The sequence below is a fragment of the Typopeltis vanoorti genome, chromosome 2 (genome assembly GCF_054136105.1).
Source record: "Typopeltis vanoorti isolate ZY-2024b chromosome 2, IOZ_Tvanoo_1.0, whole genome shotgun sequence".
Classification (NCBI taxonomy): domain Eukaryota; kingdom Metazoa; phylum Arthropoda; class Arachnida; order Uropygi; family Thelyphonidae; genus Typopeltis; species Typopeltis vanoorti.
In genome coordinates, this window is record NC_143550.1 from 86,706,999 (window position 1) to 86,730,335 (window position 23,337).

At 36.1% G+C, this 23,337-nt stretch overlaps 1 protein-coding gene across 1 annotated transcript in view; it reads right to left on the bottom strand.

The window, feature by feature from the left end:
• Positions 1-23,337, bottom strand: part of LOC150109226 (protein arginine N-methyltransferase 6-like) — a 333,254-nt gene that overhangs the window by 156,729 nt on the left and 153,188 nt on the right. The window contains exon 7 of the mRNA XM_090412246.1: positions 2,918-2,965. Within this exon, the coding sequence (XP_090268372.1) occupies positions 2,918-2,965 (48 nt within the window). The remainder of the gene's footprint in view (positions 1-2,917; positions 2,966-23,337) is intronic.

Below are 23,337 nucleotides of genomic sequence, written 5' to 3' on the forward strand. Positions count from 1 at the left end.
GGTTTCGACCTTTATTGAGGTCTCATCAGTGGGAGCCAAACCCAGAAGTGATACTAAGGTTGAAGTGATGCAGAAGTCATATTTATATATACAAGTAGCCAAAAGGTGTCACACCTTATTACTAAAATACTCTGGATTAGAGATATATGTTGAAAGTTTTACCAATTAGCTATACTATAAATGGGATACTAAGGCAAGTCATGTGAAATTATTAGCCTCTATATACAAGTTGCCCGGTCATGAAGTTACTTCATGCACAAACTTTGTTTGCTTAGACTTGGATAAAGGATTAAACCAAGTGGAAAAAATTTCAACATACATCTCTAATCCAGATTATTTTAGTAAAAAAGTGTTACACCTTTTGGCTACTTGTATATGGAAACATGACTTCTGCATTACTTCAACCTTGGTATCACTTCTGGGTCTCGCTTCCACTGATGAGACCTTTATTGAGGTCTCATCAGTGGAAGCGATACCGGTCTGGATAGTGATCCTTCCATGATGCATAGCATTATACATGTCCGTAAGGATATGTGCTTTGCATTATGGGATACTAAGGCAAGTGATGTGAAGTCATTAGCATATACAAGTAGCCCAATCATGAAGTTACTTCACTCGCAAACTTTGTTTGCTTACCCTTGGATAAAGGATTAAATCAGAATATAATTTCTTGGCATCTTTAATTAATTGTATAACCAAGTAGAAAAACTTTCAGCACAATGGGGGTACTAAATCCAAGGCACCTGTAACTTACGATACACATAAAAGTTAAACAGGTACAAGATGAACGACTGCAATCTGAAAAAACATGAATAATACATCAAGTTCAATAATTTATGGAAAATAAGACTTTCTGATCATGCCCTGTATACACTCTACACAGTACCAACTGGAAAGGCACCTGGTATGAATGCAAATTTAAAGAAATCTGGGAAATTCTGATCAAACACCTAACCTTAATGATAATGGCCTAAAAACCTCAAGAATATGGTTGGCACACATCCAACCCACATAACTTCTGTTTCATATTTACCAGCAATGCCTTACTCTAAGCAATAATTTCAGATATTGATTTGCTAATACTATTGCTATATATTTACTTTTTGATTTTATTAACTGATAATGATCTCCAGCCATATAATAAAACTCGAGATTTGATGTTTTTTTTTTTCCTTTCTGTCAGCAGTCAAATTAGTAGTGTTAACGGTTGCCCAAATTAGTGATGCTTTGCTACTGTGTGCATTGTAACATGGTTTTTCTCTTTGTGTGTGTTATATGTGTATTTCAGTGGTGTCGCATACCCATTTCAGTTGGGTGTGCTGTTATGGCCTATGCAACCCACACTACAAAATTCACATCAATTTGACTGAATGATTGCATTTTTATCAACGTATGAAAGTTTTAAGAATGTATAGTGCATCAACATTCATCTTAATTGAACCAATGCAATTAATTGTAGGATAACTTTAAATACTTTAATTTATCAATTAATTGTAACCAAATCTATACAGAGCGAAGGAACAATGTATTTGTTTTAAGAGACTGTATATTAGAAAACAACAATGAAGGAGAATGCTATATTTGGTTGGTATATTTGAATTACTTCAAGGTGTAAAATTTGTTGCAAGAGGAGGACGAGGCTTACCTCCTTCAACCACAATACTGTTTCTGATTGTAAATATGGGCAAAAAAATTTATAAATTTATCGAAAATAATACATTAAAAACTTGCCTTATTATATATAAAAACTTGCCTATCACATCAGTTCGCACTTCATACATGCAAAACACATGAAACTCAGAAAAAAAAAATAGTAACTAATGACAAATGATAATGTTCGAATGGATTGGTTGACAGAGTAACCAATCACAGCCTCTAGGTGCTATTATCTCAGAGCTCACCCTGCCTTGCCTTCTGAGCAGTTTAAGACTACTAGAATGCTCAGAATTTGACCTGTTGTGCCATCTGTACGTCTTTTCAAAGGGCTCAAAAGTGTATGTATTTTAAATGCGCAGTCAGAGTATTAATGTGAATGTGATGCAATGTTCACATATCAAAAAGTGACCTCTTCATGAATCATTAATTAGTATATTGTGCAAACTTTTAGGAATCACATGAGGTCTGGAAACAATTAGGGGAGTCTTTAACAGGAATAAATGCAAAAATATAATATTGATGATATTGCTATTTGGTGGATAAGCACTGAACATTTAGCACAGCCCATATGTACTCCAGATGTTGACCTTAATATGACGGTCAAAATGTTGGATTATACTAAAATCTTGGTTTATATTAAATTAAAGTTATTACTCTAACATGGTAGCTGCCCCCCATAATTCAGCATAATAAATGCTGATTAATATATATCTATGAAAGAAAACAAGCAAAAAAATTTTTTCACTTTACTGAAGAAGATAGCTGAAAAACAGAAAAGTTGATTCTTCCTGGAGATCTAAATAGTAGAGTAGGAAATTAATACTAGACATATGGGAAATTTTGGAAAAAGTTTCATAAAAAAAAGCAAACCTAATAAGAGTAATAATTTAGTAACTAGCTTTCTGTACAAAACATGGACCATAATTACTAAACATTCCAACATAAATATGAGGACTAATTCACTTGGAGAGAAGACAAGAAAGAGTGGCAGTCACACCAGTTATTGAATCCCTTCTACTACTAAATACACTACTTTATTAGATACTTTTCTTTTTAAAACTAATATCATGACTTGAATATTTGAGTGTACAAATTAATTTCAATTTATTGCATCTATTATTTTGTATCTAGTTAGACTCTTTGTTATGAAAATATTTCACTCAATAAAACCACTTTAATAAAATGGCTGGTTGAAATTTTCTTAGTATACTGCTATTATCTTCCTCTCCCAAGACAAATATTAAAAAAGCATAATACTCACCATCCATTCACTGATTATGATGTCTACTTTTTCTGGAAGCACAACTTCCTATGGAAAATGAAAATAAGATAATATTTTAAGATAAAATAAGCTAATTCTGATTAGGGTTAATACTGAAATTAATATATATATATATATATATATATATTCATTTTTTAAATTAACTGACTTAAACCCGAGAATTATAACACAATGACATTTATTTGAAAAAAACGCAACATGTTTCGTCAAAAATGACTTCTTCAGGCGATAAGAACATAGAAAGACAATAAAAGACACTTAAATTAACATTGACACACTCTAAAGCTATACAACTATAAAGCCATAATATTCGACTGTAAATTACAGTTATGAGCTTGAACTACAGTCCGAGTTAAAGTTCTATTGTTGTACACCTGTGCGTGTGTGGAATCACGCGATCTCCAGTATCTAATAGCGTGATTCCACACACGCACAGGTGTACAACAATAGAACTTTAACTCGGACTGTAGTTCAAGCTCATAACTGTAATTTACAGTCGAATATTATGGCTTTATAGTTGTATAGCTTTAGAGTGTGTCAATGTTAATTTAAGTGTCTTTTATTGTCTTTCTATGTTCTTATCGCCTGAAGAAGTCATTTTTGACGAAACATGTTGCGTTTTTTTCAAATAAATGTCATTGTGTTATAATTCTCGGGTTTAAGTCAGTTAATTTAAAAAATGAACATATCCCAACCCCGAGTTAATAGTACGTTTCATATATATATATATATATATATATAGTGAAAATTGATAAAACATCCATTTGGGTTTGCAATTAATTACTTATATCAGTATGTAGGTAATATAAGTCTAGTTACTGCTTTTAAAACAATCAAGTCATGAAAATTAAATGTAGGCTTCATAAATGTTTTACTTAAATTGCAGCTATCATAAAATTAACACTTAGCAAATAAAATTTCAGTTTCACATAAATTTTGCATTTATATATATATATATAAACACACACACACACACACACACACACACACACACACACACACACACACACACACACACACACACACACACACACGAGTGATCCCACAAGTTTCCAGCCTGACTAACTTTTAGAAGTGATAGAAAGAAAAAAACCATGTCACTTTCAACATAATCCCCTTTTACTTCAACACTTTCCACATCTTTGAATTAACCTTTCTATGCCCTTGATGGCCTAAAACTGCTATTTGCTGATAACTTCATTGTTATCAGCAAATTTTCTTACTCGAAGGTCTTTCTTTAGTTTTGAGAAGTGGTAGTAATCACTGAATGCTGAATCTGAGCTACAGGATGAGTATTCAATCTCCTAGAAGACATAGTCCTTCGCTGCAGCCTTCACAACAGCCTTCACATGACAATGCTCCAGTCTATCCGTATAGACTGGAGCATTGTCAGAAGCAGACGAACACCATAACTCAGCATTCCTTGTTTCTTCTCCTTCATGGCATCATGCAGTTTGTCCAAGAGTGAAGCATAATATTTTGCATTCATGGCGGTATTCTTCCTTGAAGTCAATCAAGAGAATTCCCTGGCAATCCCATTAGATTGTTGCCATGATCTTCTTGGTGGACTGAGTGACCTTAGCTTTCTTAGCAGTGCTTCACCTGGTTTGTGTTGCTCCATGGATTCCCTTATTGGAAAGAGAATCATAATAAAGGACCATGGTTTCATTCCAAGGAACAATGGATTCTAGCACCTCTCTGATTCCCTTGACAAAGCTCTAAAAACCTATGGGAAAAGGTCAAATAATTCTAATTCTGAATTGAAGAGAAAAGTCGAGGCACCCACCTTGCACTGACCTTTGTCACGTGAAGCTTCTCATGAATGATGAGAAGGGCAGCTGTTATAGAAAGCCCAACCCTGATATGATTTCTTGGAGCTTCAGCTGTCTCTCATTGAGCAGTTCCTCCTCAATAAGAGAGACATTTTCTTCAGTCATCACTTCTACAGGCTGACCATCACGAGAATCATCTTCAATGCTTTCTCTTCCTAGGAGAAACTGTTTAGCATATTCCTGCACAGTGGAATATGAAGGAGATGCTTCCCAAAAAACACCATCCAATCGCTTGGGACAGCACTTGAAGAAAGCCCTTAGTTGAAAAATTTTATTGCAGTGGTACTCAATTTTTAACATTAAAAGTACTTAGCGAGCAACATGTTAGTCAAGCGAGTGCCTTCAACTGAATGATGCAGGTAGAGAGCTGAAACAGGTACATTAACTTCCCCATACATGGTGATGTCATGCATGATGTTTTAAAATTGGCATGAATTTTGTATGTCAGGTGTAAAACTTTTGGAACTTACCTCATATTATGAAAGGCAATGGTAGAATTCATGCAATATAATACAATAATACATATTGTTAATTTTGACTTAGCAAGAGAACAGTAAATAGAAAAACTGGGAGTTAATACAAAGAATAACATGAAACATAAATACTTTTTTCATAACTTCATGATAATCAGCATTCCTTATGGTAAATTATGGAGACAACTACATTCTTAGAGTAATAACTTTAATTTAATATAAATCAAGATAAATATGCAATCTTTTACTTTCATATTAACCGCTTAATGAACCAATTAAAAATCAGAAAGCAGTCGTTTTTCTACCAAATTTTTGGGCAAGCGTGATTTACTGGATCGAATCCATCATTATTTGAAAAATAATGATGAATTTGTGCAAACGCAAACGAAACAACTGATACACGCCACTTTTCTCAGCTGAAAGGAAATAGGCACAAGATTGTCTAGTGTCTATATTCAGTTGTATTTATATGAGAAACCAAAATTCAAAATCAATTTTGGTGCAATAAACAAAAGACGTGTCACAGACATCTTTGTATGTTAAGGGGTTAAGGTCATCATTCAGAGTACAACTTATATAAAAAGAGACAACCCACATTAAAATATACACACAGTATGCCAAAGTATCACTAATTTGGTCAAACCTTACCATTACTAGCCAGACCACTGGTGAAAAAAAAAAAAAAAAAAAACATCAAAACTAGAATCCTGTTATTTATATATCTGCAGATAACTATGGAGATGCTGAACGGTCAAAGTTGTATAATTGAGAGGAAACTTCAATATAGCCCTCAAAGGATTGTGGAGAACCAACCAGGGCTTCTGACCTAATGTCCAATCCTCATCTTCTCGTGATGCACCTGTTAGGTATCTACCTGGACAAATACTGAACAAATGAACGAACAATTTGGGCTGGCAATTTAGGATTTAGTTGACCAAATTGTATTCTTATTGGCTTAAACCACAATACAAAATGATGGTACAGCATGACAGAATTTCATGCTGGCTGGGGCATCGCCCAATTAAACAAGAGGGCCCCTATTGTTTTTGCCAGGGAACTAGGGCAAACAGCAAAAATTCAGCTACTGGAACAAATCCCAACTTAATATCACCAGAGTTCAAGATCAGTATTATCAACATAAGAAGCTTGAATGGCATAGAAATGGAGCTAGCTGAGGAAATGGACAAGTACCAGATCGACATAATAGGGGTGACTGAAACAAAAAAAGACAAAAACTGGTGAGATCTTTTTGAACAGTAAATACAAAATGTTGTACTCAGGCAATTACAATCGATGAAAAGAAGCAGTAGCCATAGTAGCCATAGTATTCAACACTAAATACGAAGCTAATCTACTTGAACGGCAGGAGATATCAAGTAGAGTGATGTGGGCAAATATCAGAATCGGAAACTGGACAATGAGACGTATTTGTACCTATGGTCCCAAAGAAGGTGTTACTAAGGTAGAAGTGGAGGAATTTTTTGTGGCCGTAGAGAAAGCAACTCAACTGAATGAAATATGAAAAGTTAGTCCTTGTTGGGGCTATAAAGAGCAGAGTAGGGAATGAGTGTTAGACACACAAAAATATTTTAGGATAATTTGGAGAAATGAGCAAAGCTAATAATAATGGCAAATACCTGCTGGATTTCTGCTCAGGACATGAACTGGTTATTACTAACACCACGATCCAACATAAAAATGTGCAACAAATTCGCATTGGAGAGAAGAGGCTAGGAATAAGAAAAGCCTCATCGACTATGTGTTATTGTTGATAGTGATGTTTTCTTTCAAATCCTCTGTTTGAAAACTGAGGATTTGAAATTGGAAGTGATCCCCATTTAGTCATGAGTAGGTTAAAATTGAATTTTGTATTGAAAAGAAGAACATGTAAGAAAGTATGAAAGCAAAGAAAAGTTGAGCAGCTCTCAGATGTGAACTGTAGACTAAAATACACAAACATTATTCAAGAAAAAATGATAGAGTTTGGGAACAGGAACCAAACCTTGGAGATCCAGTGGTAAGTCCTGAAGAAAACATTGATTAATTCAGCAATAGAGACATGTGGTGAGATTGTCTTTAAGGACAGAAAACTCAGAATTCCATGATGAACATAGGAAGTTAAAGAGGCAGTGAAGGAAAAGAAGAAAGCATATCAAAAGTTCCTGGCAAATAAATCAGCTTCTGCTCTTAGAGAATACAGAAACAAATATAAGAAAGCTAAATACAGTGTAAAACTAGCTAAACAAAAGATATGGGAAGACTGGTAAGAACATAGAAAATAAATATCAAGAAGGGATATTCTGGAGATTATTGAAGAAGCCCCAGAAATGGAGGAAAGAGTGCTGTAAAAGGAATTAAGGATGATAAAGGTGATATGAAAAGTGGAGAAAAAGATATCCTTGAAGAGTATGGAGTAATTACTTTGAAAAATTGCTAAATGAAACAATCAGTGACAGCACAATGGTAAAACACACTGATCAAATAATGCAATCAGGAATACGTATCCATACTTGAAGTAGAAAAAGCCATCAAAAGCCTGAAATGTGGAAAGGCAGCAGGAGTAGATGATACTCAACCAGAAATGCTCATGTATGGAGGTATAAAAGTCATACAGGGGCTACACTACATAGTTCAGAAGGCCTGGACAGAGGGACAAATTCCAGATGATTGGAGTAGAGCTCTCATAGTACCCATATATAAAAAAGAGAAATAAAACTGAATGTGAGAATTACAGAGGCATTTCATTACTGAGTGTTCCTGGTAAGATATATGCAAGTATACCTTAAAAATGGTTGAGAAAGATTGTGGAAGAGAAGCTTGGTGAAGAACAAGCTGGATTTAGGCCAAATAGAGGCTGTGAGGATCAGATTTTCGCTTTACGACAAATAGTTGAGAAATCGTGGGAATATAACAAAGATCTGTATTTAAGTTTTGCAGACCTGCAAAAGGCATATGACTAGGTGCCAAGAGAAAAGCTAATTAAAATGCTACAGTTATACGGTGTTGATGGGGCAATACTTACAGGGTGTTCGGGATAAATTTGACATATTTATAATTAATTATATTTTTCCGTAAGTTACATGTATTAACACACACTTCTCTTCATTTAAAAGTTTGGACCCTTCTTCATTCATATACAAGATGTCAGAAAGGATGGATAGCTGGAACCCACCTGAATCATGGAAGAGAATAACTTGTATCATGATGATTAGTGCCCGCCATCAAAATAAGGATATTACGACTGCTGCCCAATGCTCCCTGAATACAGTAAAAACAATCAGGCATGAACTAGAGACTTGCAATGGTGACTACGAGGATGTAGCAAGAAGAAAGATCCCTAGCAGACGATCTGATTGCGTTCGTACAGCAGAATTCCTCGCAAATCTGCAGGAACAGGTGTTGAAGAACCCTGGCATTGGAATTCGGGCTTTGTTCGTGGAGTTGCTAACTGTAGTCAAGCCCTGGATAACAAGGGTAGCCAATGGTAGGCCGTATGTATGGCAGCAGGATTCGACCCCTTGCCACACCTCTGGGAAAAGTCAAAAATGGTTGTCTGAAAATTTCTACGACTTCACCAGTCCAAATGTTTGGCCTCCAAACTCCCCAGACCTTAACCCCATGGATTATTTTGTATGGGGCGCAGTTGAAAAAGACACCAATCGCACTTCCAGTAATACAAAAGCCCAGTTAATGGATAAAATTAAAACAGTTTTTGCGGCCCTTCCCAGGGAGACTGTAGCATCAGCTTGTTCGAGGTTCCGAAGCAGAATTGAAGCTGTGATCGATGCTAATGGTGGTTATTTTGAGTAAATCTTGTTGATAGTATTGTAATTAACTCTGCCTGTAATGTTTTTTTGTCAATTCATTAAATTTAATAGATACAAAGAAGATTTTCTTTTTCCTTACGAAACTGTCAAATTTATCCCGAACACCCTGTATATCAAACAATACTTAGTCTTTATATGAGTTGTAAGTCAGCAGTTAGAACTGAAGGAAGTACAGGAAGAGAGTTGAATGTTAAATCTGGTGTTAAATCATTATCCTCTCTGTTATTATCTATATGGATCACATATAGATAAGGAAAGTGGTATTAAACCTGATATCAAAATTGGAGATGTTAATGTCAGTTCTTTGCTTTATGCAGATGATGTTATACGAGGGTGGTCTGAAAAGTTCTCAGCCTCGACCATATTTGGCAACACTATTGGTAAGATTTTCTTTTCTAAGTTTGTACATCAGTCATAAGCATCCATGTGAAATTGCAAGCAATTTTATCAAGTAGTTTGTTTTTATACACCTCTCTCAAGCAAAAGTGTTGTCTGTATCACTTGAAATAGATAAAATCGAGTATCATGTGGTTATAAATTTCTTTGTAAAAGAAGGTTTATTGCCAAAAGAAATTCATTCGAAGTTCATAAAAGTTTATGGGCACTCTTCTCATTCAGTTTCGAAAATTAAGAAATGGGTATTTAAACTTGACCATACTTCACATGAAGATGACCCATGTGAAGGACGTCCAAAAAGTGTAACAACACCAGAATCATTGTTCTAGTAGCAAGGGTTATACGTTGGTTAGACATAACTGGTAATTAGTTTATGGAATTAACAACACAAAAAGAAGTATATTAATTAAAGGTAACTTTAATGAATCACTTCTATATTTCGGCAACGTCACATTGTCATCTTCAGGAACATAAAGATATGGTATGTGCACGCAGTCACTAACACAAAGCAAATGAGGAAGAAAGCAAGAAACTAATATTGTTCCTAAAGTCCTAATGGTGCCCTCTTGTGGGCTAATTTGGTAGTCTTGGCTGTTGGGCTGAAGTTCTCATAATGTAAGTCTCCCAAATTTGGGGTAGTTTCATGCACCCAAATTTGTTGAGGTTAGGAACGTTTTTTAGAGCTGCTGAAGATTCTTTGAATAATCTTTCGTATTTAAACTTGCTGCGAAGAATTATTTTTGTTTTTTTCCAACGAATTTTATGGTTCGTATCTAAGGCATGGTCTGCCAGCCCAGAGCGGCTGTACTGGTGAAACCGGATGTAGTCTTTGTATTCTGAAATCCTGATATTAGTTGTTCTGCCTGTTTGGCCAAAGTAGGGCAATTTGCAGCTGCAAGGGACCTGGTATACACCAGGTAGGTCTAGGGGAAGTGGTTGGTCTTTGGTAGAGCGGATAAGGGATGCCAACTTTTTATATGGTCTGTAACAGGAAGTAAGGTCATTTTTTTGAGGATGTTGGTTATTTTCTCAGAGGTGCCCTGGATGTAGGGGATGGTGATAGACTTGGTGGAATCTTTATTGTGGAGGGGGGAGGGGGGTTGTGGTTTACTGGTTTTAGTATTTTTTGGATTTTTTTGGGGTTATAGCCCAATATAATTATAGCCCTAAATATAGAAGTGATTCATTAAAGTTACCTTTAATTAATATACTTCTTTTGCGTTGTTAATTCCGTAAACTAATTACCAGTTATGTCTAACCAACGTGTAAGCCTTGCTACTAGAATCATGATCATCCACGGAGATGCAATCGCACGAAAGGCCCGTCAATACGGCAAACTGAGGTTGAAGATATCGAGGCAAATAAATCGTCTGACGTTCCTAAAACGTTGCCGGGATAACAAAGTGATCCCTAATTGTGTCAAATTGAAGCACCGTTTTACTTTAGAGAAAGCTCCACGCATTTATAACCGCACTAGCTTCGACCTGTTAAGAGAACAAATTACTGCGACGCGCGTTCTCCTTGCCAACGAAAACAAAACCTTACGGGCGCTAGAGGAAGAGCTTTCGAATACACTCGGCCATGATCTATGGTCGATACTTCATGACATCTCATGCTCATCGGCAAGAAAAGAATTCGAAAAAATACGTAGTCGGCACGTAAAAAAAAAATACGAAAACCTGACGAAGAATTCTACTTCCTTACCACAGCCACCACTCAACACTGTAGTCAACCTCTCGCCGGCAGTTTTAAAGCCTGAAGCACTCACCGCACTTTCACGTGGTCACAATTTCGCCCTAGCTCCAAAAAGGATACCTGCTGAAGAAATCATGATCCAAATAGAGCGTGGGATTCGCAACCTGTCTAACCATATCGCCAACAACGTAAGACTGGATGTAGTGGGTGTTCTGACTAAAGCCAAACCTCCAAAAACCAACTTATCCAAAAACGAATATGCAGCCCTACAAGAATTGAAAAACAACAAAAAAATAGTAATCACCAAAGCTGATAAGGGAAGCGCCACAGTGGTACTCAATCAAAAAGACTACAAAGGTAAGCTAAATGCTTTAGTACTAGACCGTACTACTTACCTCCCCATTGAATACAATCCGACCAGCTCTCAGATTAGAACTCTCCACAGACTCCTTAAGAAAGTCACTTCTTGGCCTGTGGAAGTCACCAACAAACTTAAACCTTATAACTACACCCCCCCCAATTATATGGACTCCCAAAAATACATAAACAAAATGTGCCATTGCATCCCATAGTGGATGGCATTGATTCCCCCACATATAAATAAGCCAAACATTTAGCCAAAACGCTCACACACTACACCGGCAACACACCATCACACATAAAAAACTCAGCCCACTTTAAATCCAGTATAGAAACCCTCACACTCCAACACACTGACATAAGTATGTTGGAGTGTGAGGTTTTCTATACTCACACTCCAACACACTGACATGGTCAGTTTTGACGTCTCCTCCCTATTCACTAATGTCCCACTCAAAGAAACCCTTGAGCTTGTCCAAGCCAAGTTTCCTCCCGATATCTCAGCCCTATTTCAGTTCACAATGAACTCAGGCTATTTCGTTTGGCAAGGAAAGTTCTACAAACAGATAGAGGGGACAGCCATGGATTCACCACTTTCCCCACCCTTGGCCAATTTCTTTATGGAGACATTTGAAGAGAAAGCCTTAAACTCATCCCCACAAAAACCCACTATTTGGCTTCGTTATGTGGATGATGTGTTTGCTATTTGGCCACATGGCTCAGACACACTCCACTCCTTCCTAACACACTTAAACAACCAACATCCCAGGTTCCAGTTCACCTTAGAAAAAGAGGAAAACAACACCCTCCCCTTCCTAGACACTTTAATCACCCGCCAGCTTAATGGATCTTCGGTTTTCTCTGTTTACAGAAAACCCACCCATACTGGCCGATACATTCACCAGCAATCCCCCCCCCCCCCCCTCACAACAATATGGGGTTATAAAAACACTATATAACAGGGCAAAATTAATCTGCTCAGATGACAAGGCCCTGACTACTGAACTAAACCACATCCGCAACACTTTCTTAGCAAATGGCTATAACCCCAAAAAAATCCAAAAAATACTAAAACCAGTAAACCACAACCCCCCTCCCCAATAAAGATTACACCAAGTCTATCACCATCCCCTACATCCAGGACACCTCTGAGAAAATAACCAATATCCTGAAAAAATATGACCTTACTTCCTGTTACAGACCATATAAAAAGTTGGCATCCCTTATCCGCTTTACCAAAGACCAACCACTTCCCCTAGACCTACCTGGTGTATACCAGGTAACTTGCAGCTGCAAATTGTCCTACTTTGGCCAAACAGGCAGAACAACTAATATCAGGATTTCAGAACACAAAGACTACATCCGGTTTCACCAGTACAGCCACTCTGGGCTGGCAGACCATGCCTTAGATACCCACCATAAAATTCGTTGGAAAAAAACAAAAATAATTCATCGCAGCAAGTTTAAATACGAAAGATTATTCAAAGAATCTTCAGCAGCTCTAAAAAACGTTCCTAACCTCAACAAATTTGGGTGCATGAAACTACCCCAAATTTGGGAGACTTACATTATGAGAACTTCAGCCCAACAGCCAAGACTACCAAATTAGCCCGCCAGAGGGCACCATTAGGACTTTAGGAACAATATTAGTTTCATGCTTTCTTCCTCATTTGCTTTGTGTTAGTGCCTGCATGCACATACCATATCTTTATGTTCCTGAAGATGGCAATGTGACGTTGCCGAAATATAGAAGTGATTCATTAAAGTTACCTTTAATTAATATACTTCTTTTGCGTTGTTAATTCCGTAAACTAATTACCAACCAGAATCATTGATCAAGTGCACGATATTGGATGACCAGCAAGTCAAATTGAGTGAAATTGCTGAGACTATAGGCATATCAAAGGACATGTGGGATATATTTTGCACGAAAAATTGCAAAGCTTTGAGCAAGATACGTACCACACTTGCTCACAGCAGATCAAAAACACACTCGCATGAAAATCTCTGAACAGTACTTGGAGCATTTTAACAAGAATAAAACTGATTTTGTGCATAAATTTATTATTATGGATGCGACTAGGATTCACAATTACAAACCAGAATCCAAACAGCAGTCAAAACAGTGGACAAAAGCCGGTTGTTCGGCGCCAAAGAAGACAAATTAGTTCCATCAGCAGAAAAGGTCATGGCATCGGTGTTTTGGGATGCTAAAGGCATTTTGTTTATTAATTATCTTGAAAGGGGTAAAACAATAACCAGGGAATATTATTCCGATCTTTTAACCAGACTAGAAGAAAAAATTCATAAGAAAAGACCTGGTAGAAGAAAAAAATCATCTTTCATCAGGACAATGCACCTGCCCACAAAGGTGTTTTGGCAATGGGAAAATTAAGGGATCTGCACTATGAATTGTTGGAACATCCACTCTATTCCTCAGATTTGGCTCCCTCTGACTTCTGTCTCTTCCCAAAATTAAAACTCTTCTTCGCTGGTCAGCATTTTCCTTCGAATCAAGAGGTGATTGCAGCTGTAGAATAGTATTTTGTAGATCTTACCAAGAACCACTATAGGGACGGAATAATGGCACTGGAGCATCACTGGAATAAATGTACTAGTCTTAAGGGAGATTATGTTGAAAATTAAAAATAATTTTAAAATTATAAATTTGATTTTTCATTGTTAGGCCGAGAACTTTTCAGACCACCCTCGTACTTCTAAATAAATCTTCTACAAGTCTGAAAGATTCCCTTACTAAATTGAATTGTGAATGGAGAGCCTATAGAAAAAGTAAAACATTTCAGCTACTTTTGCAGGATTTTTAGTGAAAATAGTCAATTAAATATGGAAATAGGCAACAAAATCAGCAAAGCTGGTATGGTAGAAAATCAACTGAATACAACTGAATAAATTTATATGGAATACGAGAGAACTTAGTCAACACACTAAATTAGCTGTATACAAGATGGTGTTCAAACCTGTTTTAACTTATGGATCTGAGAGCTGGGTTATAAATAAAACATTTGACCAAAATAAAAACACAACACTCAACTGGAGTCCACAAATATGAAAGTCCTGAGAAAGATTAGGGGCATGACAAACTGCATCAATGACAATATCATATTAAAAATGAGGAAATTAGGAAAGAACTTGACATTGTTAGCATCCAGGAATGTGTTAGCAAAGCTAATCTCACAGGTATGGTCACTTAAACAGAATGGAAGAGGAAATGTTAGCAAAACATGTTCTCTAACAGGTTGGCAGAAAAAAGACCCAGAGAAAGACCAAGATATAGATGGATTGATACAGTAAAAAGTGCCTTAGAAATATAAGATCTGACAATGCTAGAGTCTTGACAGGTAACAGATTGATTTGTAGGAAAATTGTAGATAGGAAGTTAGTAATGATGCAAATTTTTCATGTAGTACTATCATATTCTGTACACCCCTTGAGGGTACATGTCAGGAATTTGATGATGTCAGATAACTATTAGTTAATTAAAAAAAAAAAACATTAATGGTGACCAAATCAACATTTTAAATAAGAGCTGAAATTATTGAAATTATCAATATCTGAAATTACTACCTAGTCCTTGAAAACTTAAAACAGAAGTTATGAAGCTGATGTGCATTCATATTCGTAATATTTTTTTTAGCCATCATTACTATTGAGATTAGAGTGGCTGATTAGAATTTCAAATTCTGCTTTAAATTTGCATTCATATCAGTGATGTAAGGAACAGGTAAATTTCAGATCAATTTTTTCCCTACCAGGGATCAGGCTAGTAGTGTTAAGTTTACCAAATTAGTGATATTTTGACATATTATGTTGATTTTAGTGTAGCTTGTCTCTTTGTATACATATGTACTCAAGATGATGTCTTTAATATGAAGGTTAAAATATCAGCTAATCATCTTGCTTTATATTAAATTAAATTATTACTCTAACAACACAGTAGTTCAATAGTTGTCTCTATAATTTACCATACTACTGAATGAAGTATGATTTCAAAAATAGATTATGGCATTTAATTTTACATATTTAAACATAAATTCAATGAAGCATAACGTAACACTAGCAAGTTCAGAGCTAACACAATAACTTATATCAAATTATAGTGTATGATTATGTTAGAGAAGGAGGAAGGGACAAGGACATGTAGTGTATACATACCCTGCAGCAAAAAGTAACAAGACCTGCAATAAAAATGCAATACAATATCATTCTGCATGTGATTGCACAGACATGTCTACCTCAGCAATCCTGCTAACTTTTGTTAGGAATATATTATTGTTTCTTATGAATTGTTCTGTTTATCAATACTAAGTCATAAGACCAAAAAAAAAAAAAAAGGAATAATGTGTCAACACAAAATTTTGTATAAACTATGGAAAGACACCAAAACATGTGAAATGTTACAAGAACTTTATGGAGATAAGGCCTGGCCAGAGCACAGATATTTCATGCCAAAAGGAAGTGGGAGAGGAGATAAAGAATATCAAGAGCAAGAACTACTTAGGCAAACATTTTCTTTAGCAAGACAGCAAAAACAAGACTAGATTTTGAAAATGTTGGTTGGCAGTGCTTATTTAACATTTACTGCCATCAGCTGTTCCTATTATTTTAAAAATCTGTCAGCTGCACCATTTATGCTATATCTCTATATCTCTGTAAAGAGATTGTTTTTAATGAAACCAAAACATTATATACATTTTAAATAAAATTACATAAATAACTACAAAAATAAATGGATCCAAGGCCTTCTAAAATAAGTCACACTTTGGATATCTCCTTATCTTAAAAGAATACAACAATTCACTCTCTGACTTTCTATAACTGGTTTGTTTAACATATACTTAATCATGTATACCAGACTAAACACTTTATTTACACAACAAGAAAATGTTCATTCAGTCAGTTTTCTTGTTAGGTCCTTTTCTGAAAACATAGAACTACCTCTTTACTTCCATGGGATCCCATTTTTAAATTACTTATTTAGCATATGATTTTTATAATCAGTCCTCCTGTTTCACTGGAGTATAAATATTCTTGCCTCTTGCAGTTCAATTTGACACACAAATTACCAAATTTTATAGCAGAGAAAGAAGTTTCTTCTACTACATCATAAACAACATATCTAAATAGAGCTCTTCATATGTTAAGCTTTACAGTTTCAGATTTTACTAATTCCATCACTTTTTCCAGTAGAATAACAAATAGATCTGGCATCCTTAAAACAGAAGATGAAACTTTTCATTCAGCATTTCCTCAAACATTAAATTAGAATGTCAACTCCAAATATCTTCTTTTATTTACTTGTTGACAGGTTTTCAACTCTTCCAGTTTAAAGATTCATAGTGCTACAATCCATTTTCGGAATCTTCTATTAATATTTTTCTAACTGTCATATTCTCTTAAAAACTTCCTAAGAACAAACTCTCTGATTGCTGTCCTCAAAATTTCGTTCTCTTCCTACTTGTTTTCCTTATTACTCTGGTGCCAAATGCTCACTGTCAGCTGTCAATCACCCATCAATCTCCTTGGTTAGTATGTGCATTTCATGTAAATTGCAAGTGAGAAGTTGGATGGTAATGACTGACATGTTGTTGTTGTCAGTATAAAGAGAATGTCTTTGCAAAGAACAAGATATCTCAAAACTTAACAATTGTGAATTACAACAAAAAAGATTGAAATTATCACAACTACCAGAATTACATCAATTTCAAATTGCTTTACATTTTATTTTAACAAATCAATAACGGGCACATCGCAAGTGCTGATCATGAATGTTACGAAACTAAAACTAATAATATACTAAATAGAGAAAAAAAATAAAAAAACAAAAAAAAAATACTCACAAGGTTCTTTCCAATCATCATGTAATGATTCATTATTTACAATCTCTGAATGAGTACTAGTTTCAGAATCATCTGATGCTAAAGATAATTGGGAATTTACATTTCCCAATTTATTATATCTACAAATTTCATTTTTGTACTTTTCAAATATTTTACTTAAATTACTTGAATTATGTTCTAAATTTACAGAATCATCACTATCAGAATCAAATTCTACAGACCGAGTTAACTTAGAATTAAATAAACCAGAGGTTTATTTAATTATAAGTTAACTAACCTATGATATCATGTTGGAGGCTTAATGGATATTTTTCAACACTAAAAAAGAATTAAAATTGAATTTAATACTTCCTATATTTTGTCCTAGTCACCAGGACATCTACGGGGATTACAAAAACAATTAATGTAACATGCACACACAAATCTTACAATACTAAGCCCAACCACGTGTGTGACACTAAAGTCCTATCTAGGTGGAGCGCCCTCTAAGGACGGCAGTAGGTGGCCTGGAATGTAAGGTGGGACCTCTGGTGATTAGTGTTTCCAAAATCTTCGGAAGCTTAATACAACCGTATTTGTTAAGGTTTGGTTGGTTTCTGAGAGCTGCTGCTGCTTCTAAGAAAAGTCTCTCTTACTTGAATTTGCTGTGGTGGAGCATGGTGGTTTTCTTCCATGATACTCTGTGGGTGGTGTCCAAAACGTGAGTCAACCAAGCCTGAATGGCCATAGTTATGTTTGCATATGTAAGACTTGTTTTCATCCAGGCAGATGGATGCTGATCTGCCTGTCTGTCCAAAGTATGCCAGCTTACAGGAACAGGTTACTTTGTAAACTCCAGGCAGCGAGAGAGGAGGGAGTTGATTCTTAACCCAGAACTTTGGTCGATTCTCTCTGGCATTTCGGAAATCTCCGCACAGAGAGAATTTCAAAAAATAAAAAATAAACACATCAAGAAATATAGCAACCTGGTTAAAAATAAACCACAACCACAAATTCAACCGCTCCAGACAGTAGTGAACCTCTCTTCCAAAAGTCTCAATGATGATGCTGTCAGCGCCCTTTGCCTCGGCCGTAATTTTTCCGTTGCTCCGAAGGAAGTGCCGGTGCTCAATGTTATGGTTAACATCGAACGGGGGATCGGTCGCTTACCGTCGGAGATAGCCAACAACATCAGACTAGCCGTAGCCAACATCCTCGCTCATTCTTCACCTCCAAAAAGCAACTTATCGTATGCCCAACGCATGGCTCTCCTGAAACTATGCAAAGAAAAAAGTATCGTCATCACCAGAGCGGATAAGGGTAATGCCACAGTCGTTCTTAATACCACTGAATACAATCATAAAATGAACATTATCCTCCGTGATCGCGCTACCTACATCCCGCTAGAACACGACCCCACAAAAACACAGGTTAAGAAATTAAAAATCTTCTTTAAAAAAGTAACCTCCTGGCCCCCTGACGTCACGAAAAAACTTAAACCTTTCTGCTCACGTCCCCCCCCCCGAATATACAGTTTACCAAAAATCCACAAACCCAATTCCCCACTCAGACCTATAGTAGATGCCACCAGTGCACCTTGCTACAGACTGTCTAAACAGCTGGCCAACTCACTGATCCCCTAACCGGAAGGTCCACTTCCTATATAAAAAACTCGACCCACTTTAAAGCCCTCACAGAAAATTTAACCTTGAATAATACAGCCATATTGGTAAGCTTTGATATCTCCTCTTTGTTTACCAATATTCCCTTAACTGACACCTGTTAGAAAACGTTTTTCCCTCTGACATCTTAGATCTCTTTTCCTTTGCCATTAACTCTGGGTATTTCTCTTGGAAGAAAAAAATCTACAAGCAGATAGAGGGAACTGCCATGGGTTCCCCCCATCTCACCTCCCCCCCCCCGCCAATTTCTATATGGAAGATTTCGAAAAACGAGCCATAGACTCAGCCCCACTCAAACCTTCTATCTGGCTAAGATATGTAGATGATGTGTTCTCTATTTAGCCTCATGGCCCAGACACGTTAGACTCCTTCCTCAGTCATCTTAATAGCCTACATCCAAGAATCCAGTTTACTATGGAAAAGGAAAAGAACAACTGTTTACCGTTCCTAAACACCTTAGTCACGCGCCTGCCTAATGATACACTTGCCTTCAATGTATACAGAAAACCCACACACACAGGCAGATACGTTCACACACTCTCCAACCACCACCCCTCACAACAATATGGCATCATCAAAACTCTTGCTAAGAGAGCCCACAATCTTTGTTCCAGTGGAACCGCCCTTACTACTGAGCTTAACCACATACACAACACTTTCCTCTCCAATGGCTACAGCGAACACAGTATCAAAAAAATAATCAGTTCCTCCCCCATTCCCCGTCCTTCTTGTCAACAAGATTTTAAAAATGCCATTACCATACCCTACATCCGTGGTACATCTGATAAAATAGCCAAGATACTAAAAAAGTACAACCTACACACAGCATATAAGCCCTACCGCAAACTTGCTACCCTTATCCGTTCTACGAAAGATCAACTCCCTCCTCTCTCTCTCTCTCTCTCTCTCTGCCTGGAGTTTACAGAGTACCCTGTTCCTGTAAGCTGGCGTACTTTGGACAGACAGGCAGATCAGCATCCATCCACCTGGATTAACACAAGTCTTACATATGCAAACATAACTATGGCCATTCAGGCTTGGCTGACCACGTTTTGGACACCACCCACAGAGTATCATGGAAGAAAACCACCATGCTCCACCACAGCAAATTCAAGAAAGAGACTTTTCTTAGAAGCAGCAGCAGCTCTCAGAAACCAACCAAACCTTAACAAATACGGTTGTATTAAGCTTCCAAAGATTTGGGAAACACTCATCACCAGAGGTCCCACCTTACATTCCAGGCCATCTACTGCCGCCCTTAGAGGGTGCTCCACCTAGATAGGACTTTAGTGTCACCCACGTGGTAGGGCTTAGTATTGTAAGATTTGTGTGTGTGCATGTTACATTAATTGTTTTTGTAATCCCCGTAGATGTCCTAGTAACTAGGACGAAATATAGGAAGTATTAAATTCTATTTTAATTCTTTTTGAGTGTTGTAAAATATCCATTAAGCCTCCAACAGGATGTCCTCACAGCACTTAAGCCTCTACACACGTAACCTATGATACTCTATCACTATTTCATCCATATTAGAGTCTTGATAATTATCACACTGATGTACATTATCTGAATTATGTCCTTTAGGGTTTCGGAAATTTCTTATATCATTAGCTTTTGTTTTACCCCAATTTCTTAATTTTCTCTTTTGCTGTATAATTGAATTATGAGGTTTGAAACTATTCCCTTTCCTACTATCTGATTGTGAATGAGGTGCACAATTAGTATCAGAAAAACAACCCTCATCTTTCAATATTTTACTCATACTGTCTCCTAACATAATTTATATCAAAATTTATATAACTGCTATAATAAGAAAGAATCATAATGAAGAATCACATTACTTTCTTGTGTAATGTGTGTTTATCTGACCTTCAAAACTATAACCCTTCCATTAACCAATCCTTGCATGCCAACCAACTTCTCTGTAGAACACCATGTAATAGTACTTTAATTATCTGAATTCACCATTCTGATAATTGAAGGGCTGGATAAACCATAGATTACTGTATATTCAATCATGTAATTATGCTAATATTGCATTAAAACATTAACTGTAAACAAAGAAAGAATTAATTCTAGGGAGAAATGTGGTGAAGTTGTTTATAAGGATAGAAACATTAGATATCCATGGTAGACATAAGAAGTTTGCAGTCTTGGAAAAGAAGACAGCATATCAAAATTTACTTATATGTAAGTCGGCAGATGCCTTAACAGAATACGGAGAAAAATGTAACAGCTGATCTATATGTGAAAGTAGCTAAAAAGTGAGAAGACTTTGTTAACATTATGGAAGACAAATCTTGAAAGTAGCAAAATATTCTGGAGACTATTGAAGGAGCTTTGAAATGGAGAAGAGTACTGTCAAAGGAATCAGAGAGGATAAAGGTGTTGTCTGGATGTCTGACATAATTATGTTGAAAGATTGCTAAATGAAATGAGAGTGACAGAGCAGTGATAGAAAATATTCAAGAGGAATGCAATCAGTAGTACATATCAATCCTTCCAGTAGAAAAGAATGAAACCTGAATGTGAAAGGGCAGCTGGATTAGATGACATTTGACCAGATGTGCTCAAATATGGAAGTATATTGGGGGGGGGGGGGGGGGGTAGTGGCTATGCTGCATAATTCAGAAGATAAGTTCAAAAGATCAAATTCTAGATGAATGGAGTGGACCTCTTATAATTCCCCATCTAGGAAAAATAGGAAAAATTGGCAAAGAACAAGCTGCTAAATACAGGCCGAATATAGGTTTGTCAGAATCAGATTTTCACTATGGCAGCTGAGAAATCATTCGAATATAATAAGGATCTGTACTTAAATTGTACAGATCTAGGGAAAAAAGAATATGAGGCGCCAAGAGAAAAGCTTTTCAAAATGCTACAATTATATCATGTAAATGAAACATTACACAGAGAAATACATAATCTATTCTTAAGTTATAAGTCAACAGTCAGAAATGAGTCAAGTACAAGAGGATTGTTCGATGTAAAATCAGGTGTAAGAAAAGGCTACACACTATCAATCATCGTCTGTATAAATCACATTATGAAAGGAAGTAGTATTAAATGTGATATCAGAAATATAAAAATTAGTTGTTTACTTTATGCAGCTGATGTTATTCCTAAACAACCTAGTACAATTATCCATGACTGTTTAACTAAACTGAATAACAGCTGTAACAAATTGGCATTGAAATTAGCAATAAAAAGATAAAAACTATAAAAATGGGCAGAAACATGGAAAACTTAGTACATGTCAATCAACTTATTGATTGATATGTACTCATGTCTTCACTGTGTATTCTCACAATGAAGACATGAGCATATTTTTTTCACATAGCAAATTATCGTATTTTTCTGTGTATAAGGCATCCCCATATATAAGACGAACCCTACTTTTTCGAACCCAAAATTAGGAAATCAATATTTTAAACATCTCCACTAATCATACACTCAGTGGGAGGAGGTCCACACTCTCTCTCTGAAGCTTTATTTCCATGTTCTTTTGTGTAATTGAAAAATGACTTTTAACTTGAATTTTGGAATATGACAACCTTTTTTTATTTTCAGACATTTTTATGGGCTAGTGCTCAAAATATTGTTAATGCATTAACTTACCCTGCCAACGAGTTGCAGATGTATGAATGCTTTCAGAGTTCTGATTGGTTTATTCAGAATCAGCTGTTAATGACATCAATCGACAGAGTTAACAAAGGCTAGTGATTGGAGGAAGCCTGTTCGTGGATACAAGGTTACCGGCAGTTTTGCCATAGCAACTGTGGATCTCTCAACCAGTTACCCCACCCCATGTATAAAACGACCCCAATTTTTGGTCTAAAAATTTTAGAAAAATGTATCTTCTTATATACACAGAAAAATAAAATACAGTAATTATGGAAAAAGACAAGAGAACGAGCAAAGCAGTGTGGTTAAGAGTCAACTGAATAAATTTATAAGGAATAAGAGAGAAATTAGTCAAAGCATTCAACTAACTGTATAGAAGGCAAGACAAATCAAATTTTATTTATGGATCTGTGAGTTGGGTTAGAAATAATGTAGTTGATCAAAGACTTAAGACCACAGATATGAGAGCCCTGAGAAAAATTAAAGGAGTAAACAGATGGCATCAACAACAGAATTATTTAAAATGATTGAAAATATTGAAAATGAAGATATTAGGAAGAAACTTCTTCACTGCTTGATGAAGTCACCAGTGTTTATAGTATCTGTCAATAAACTAAACACCCATTTTACTCACACCCGCGCTTTTATCATCTACCTAAGATGCAAAAAGAAG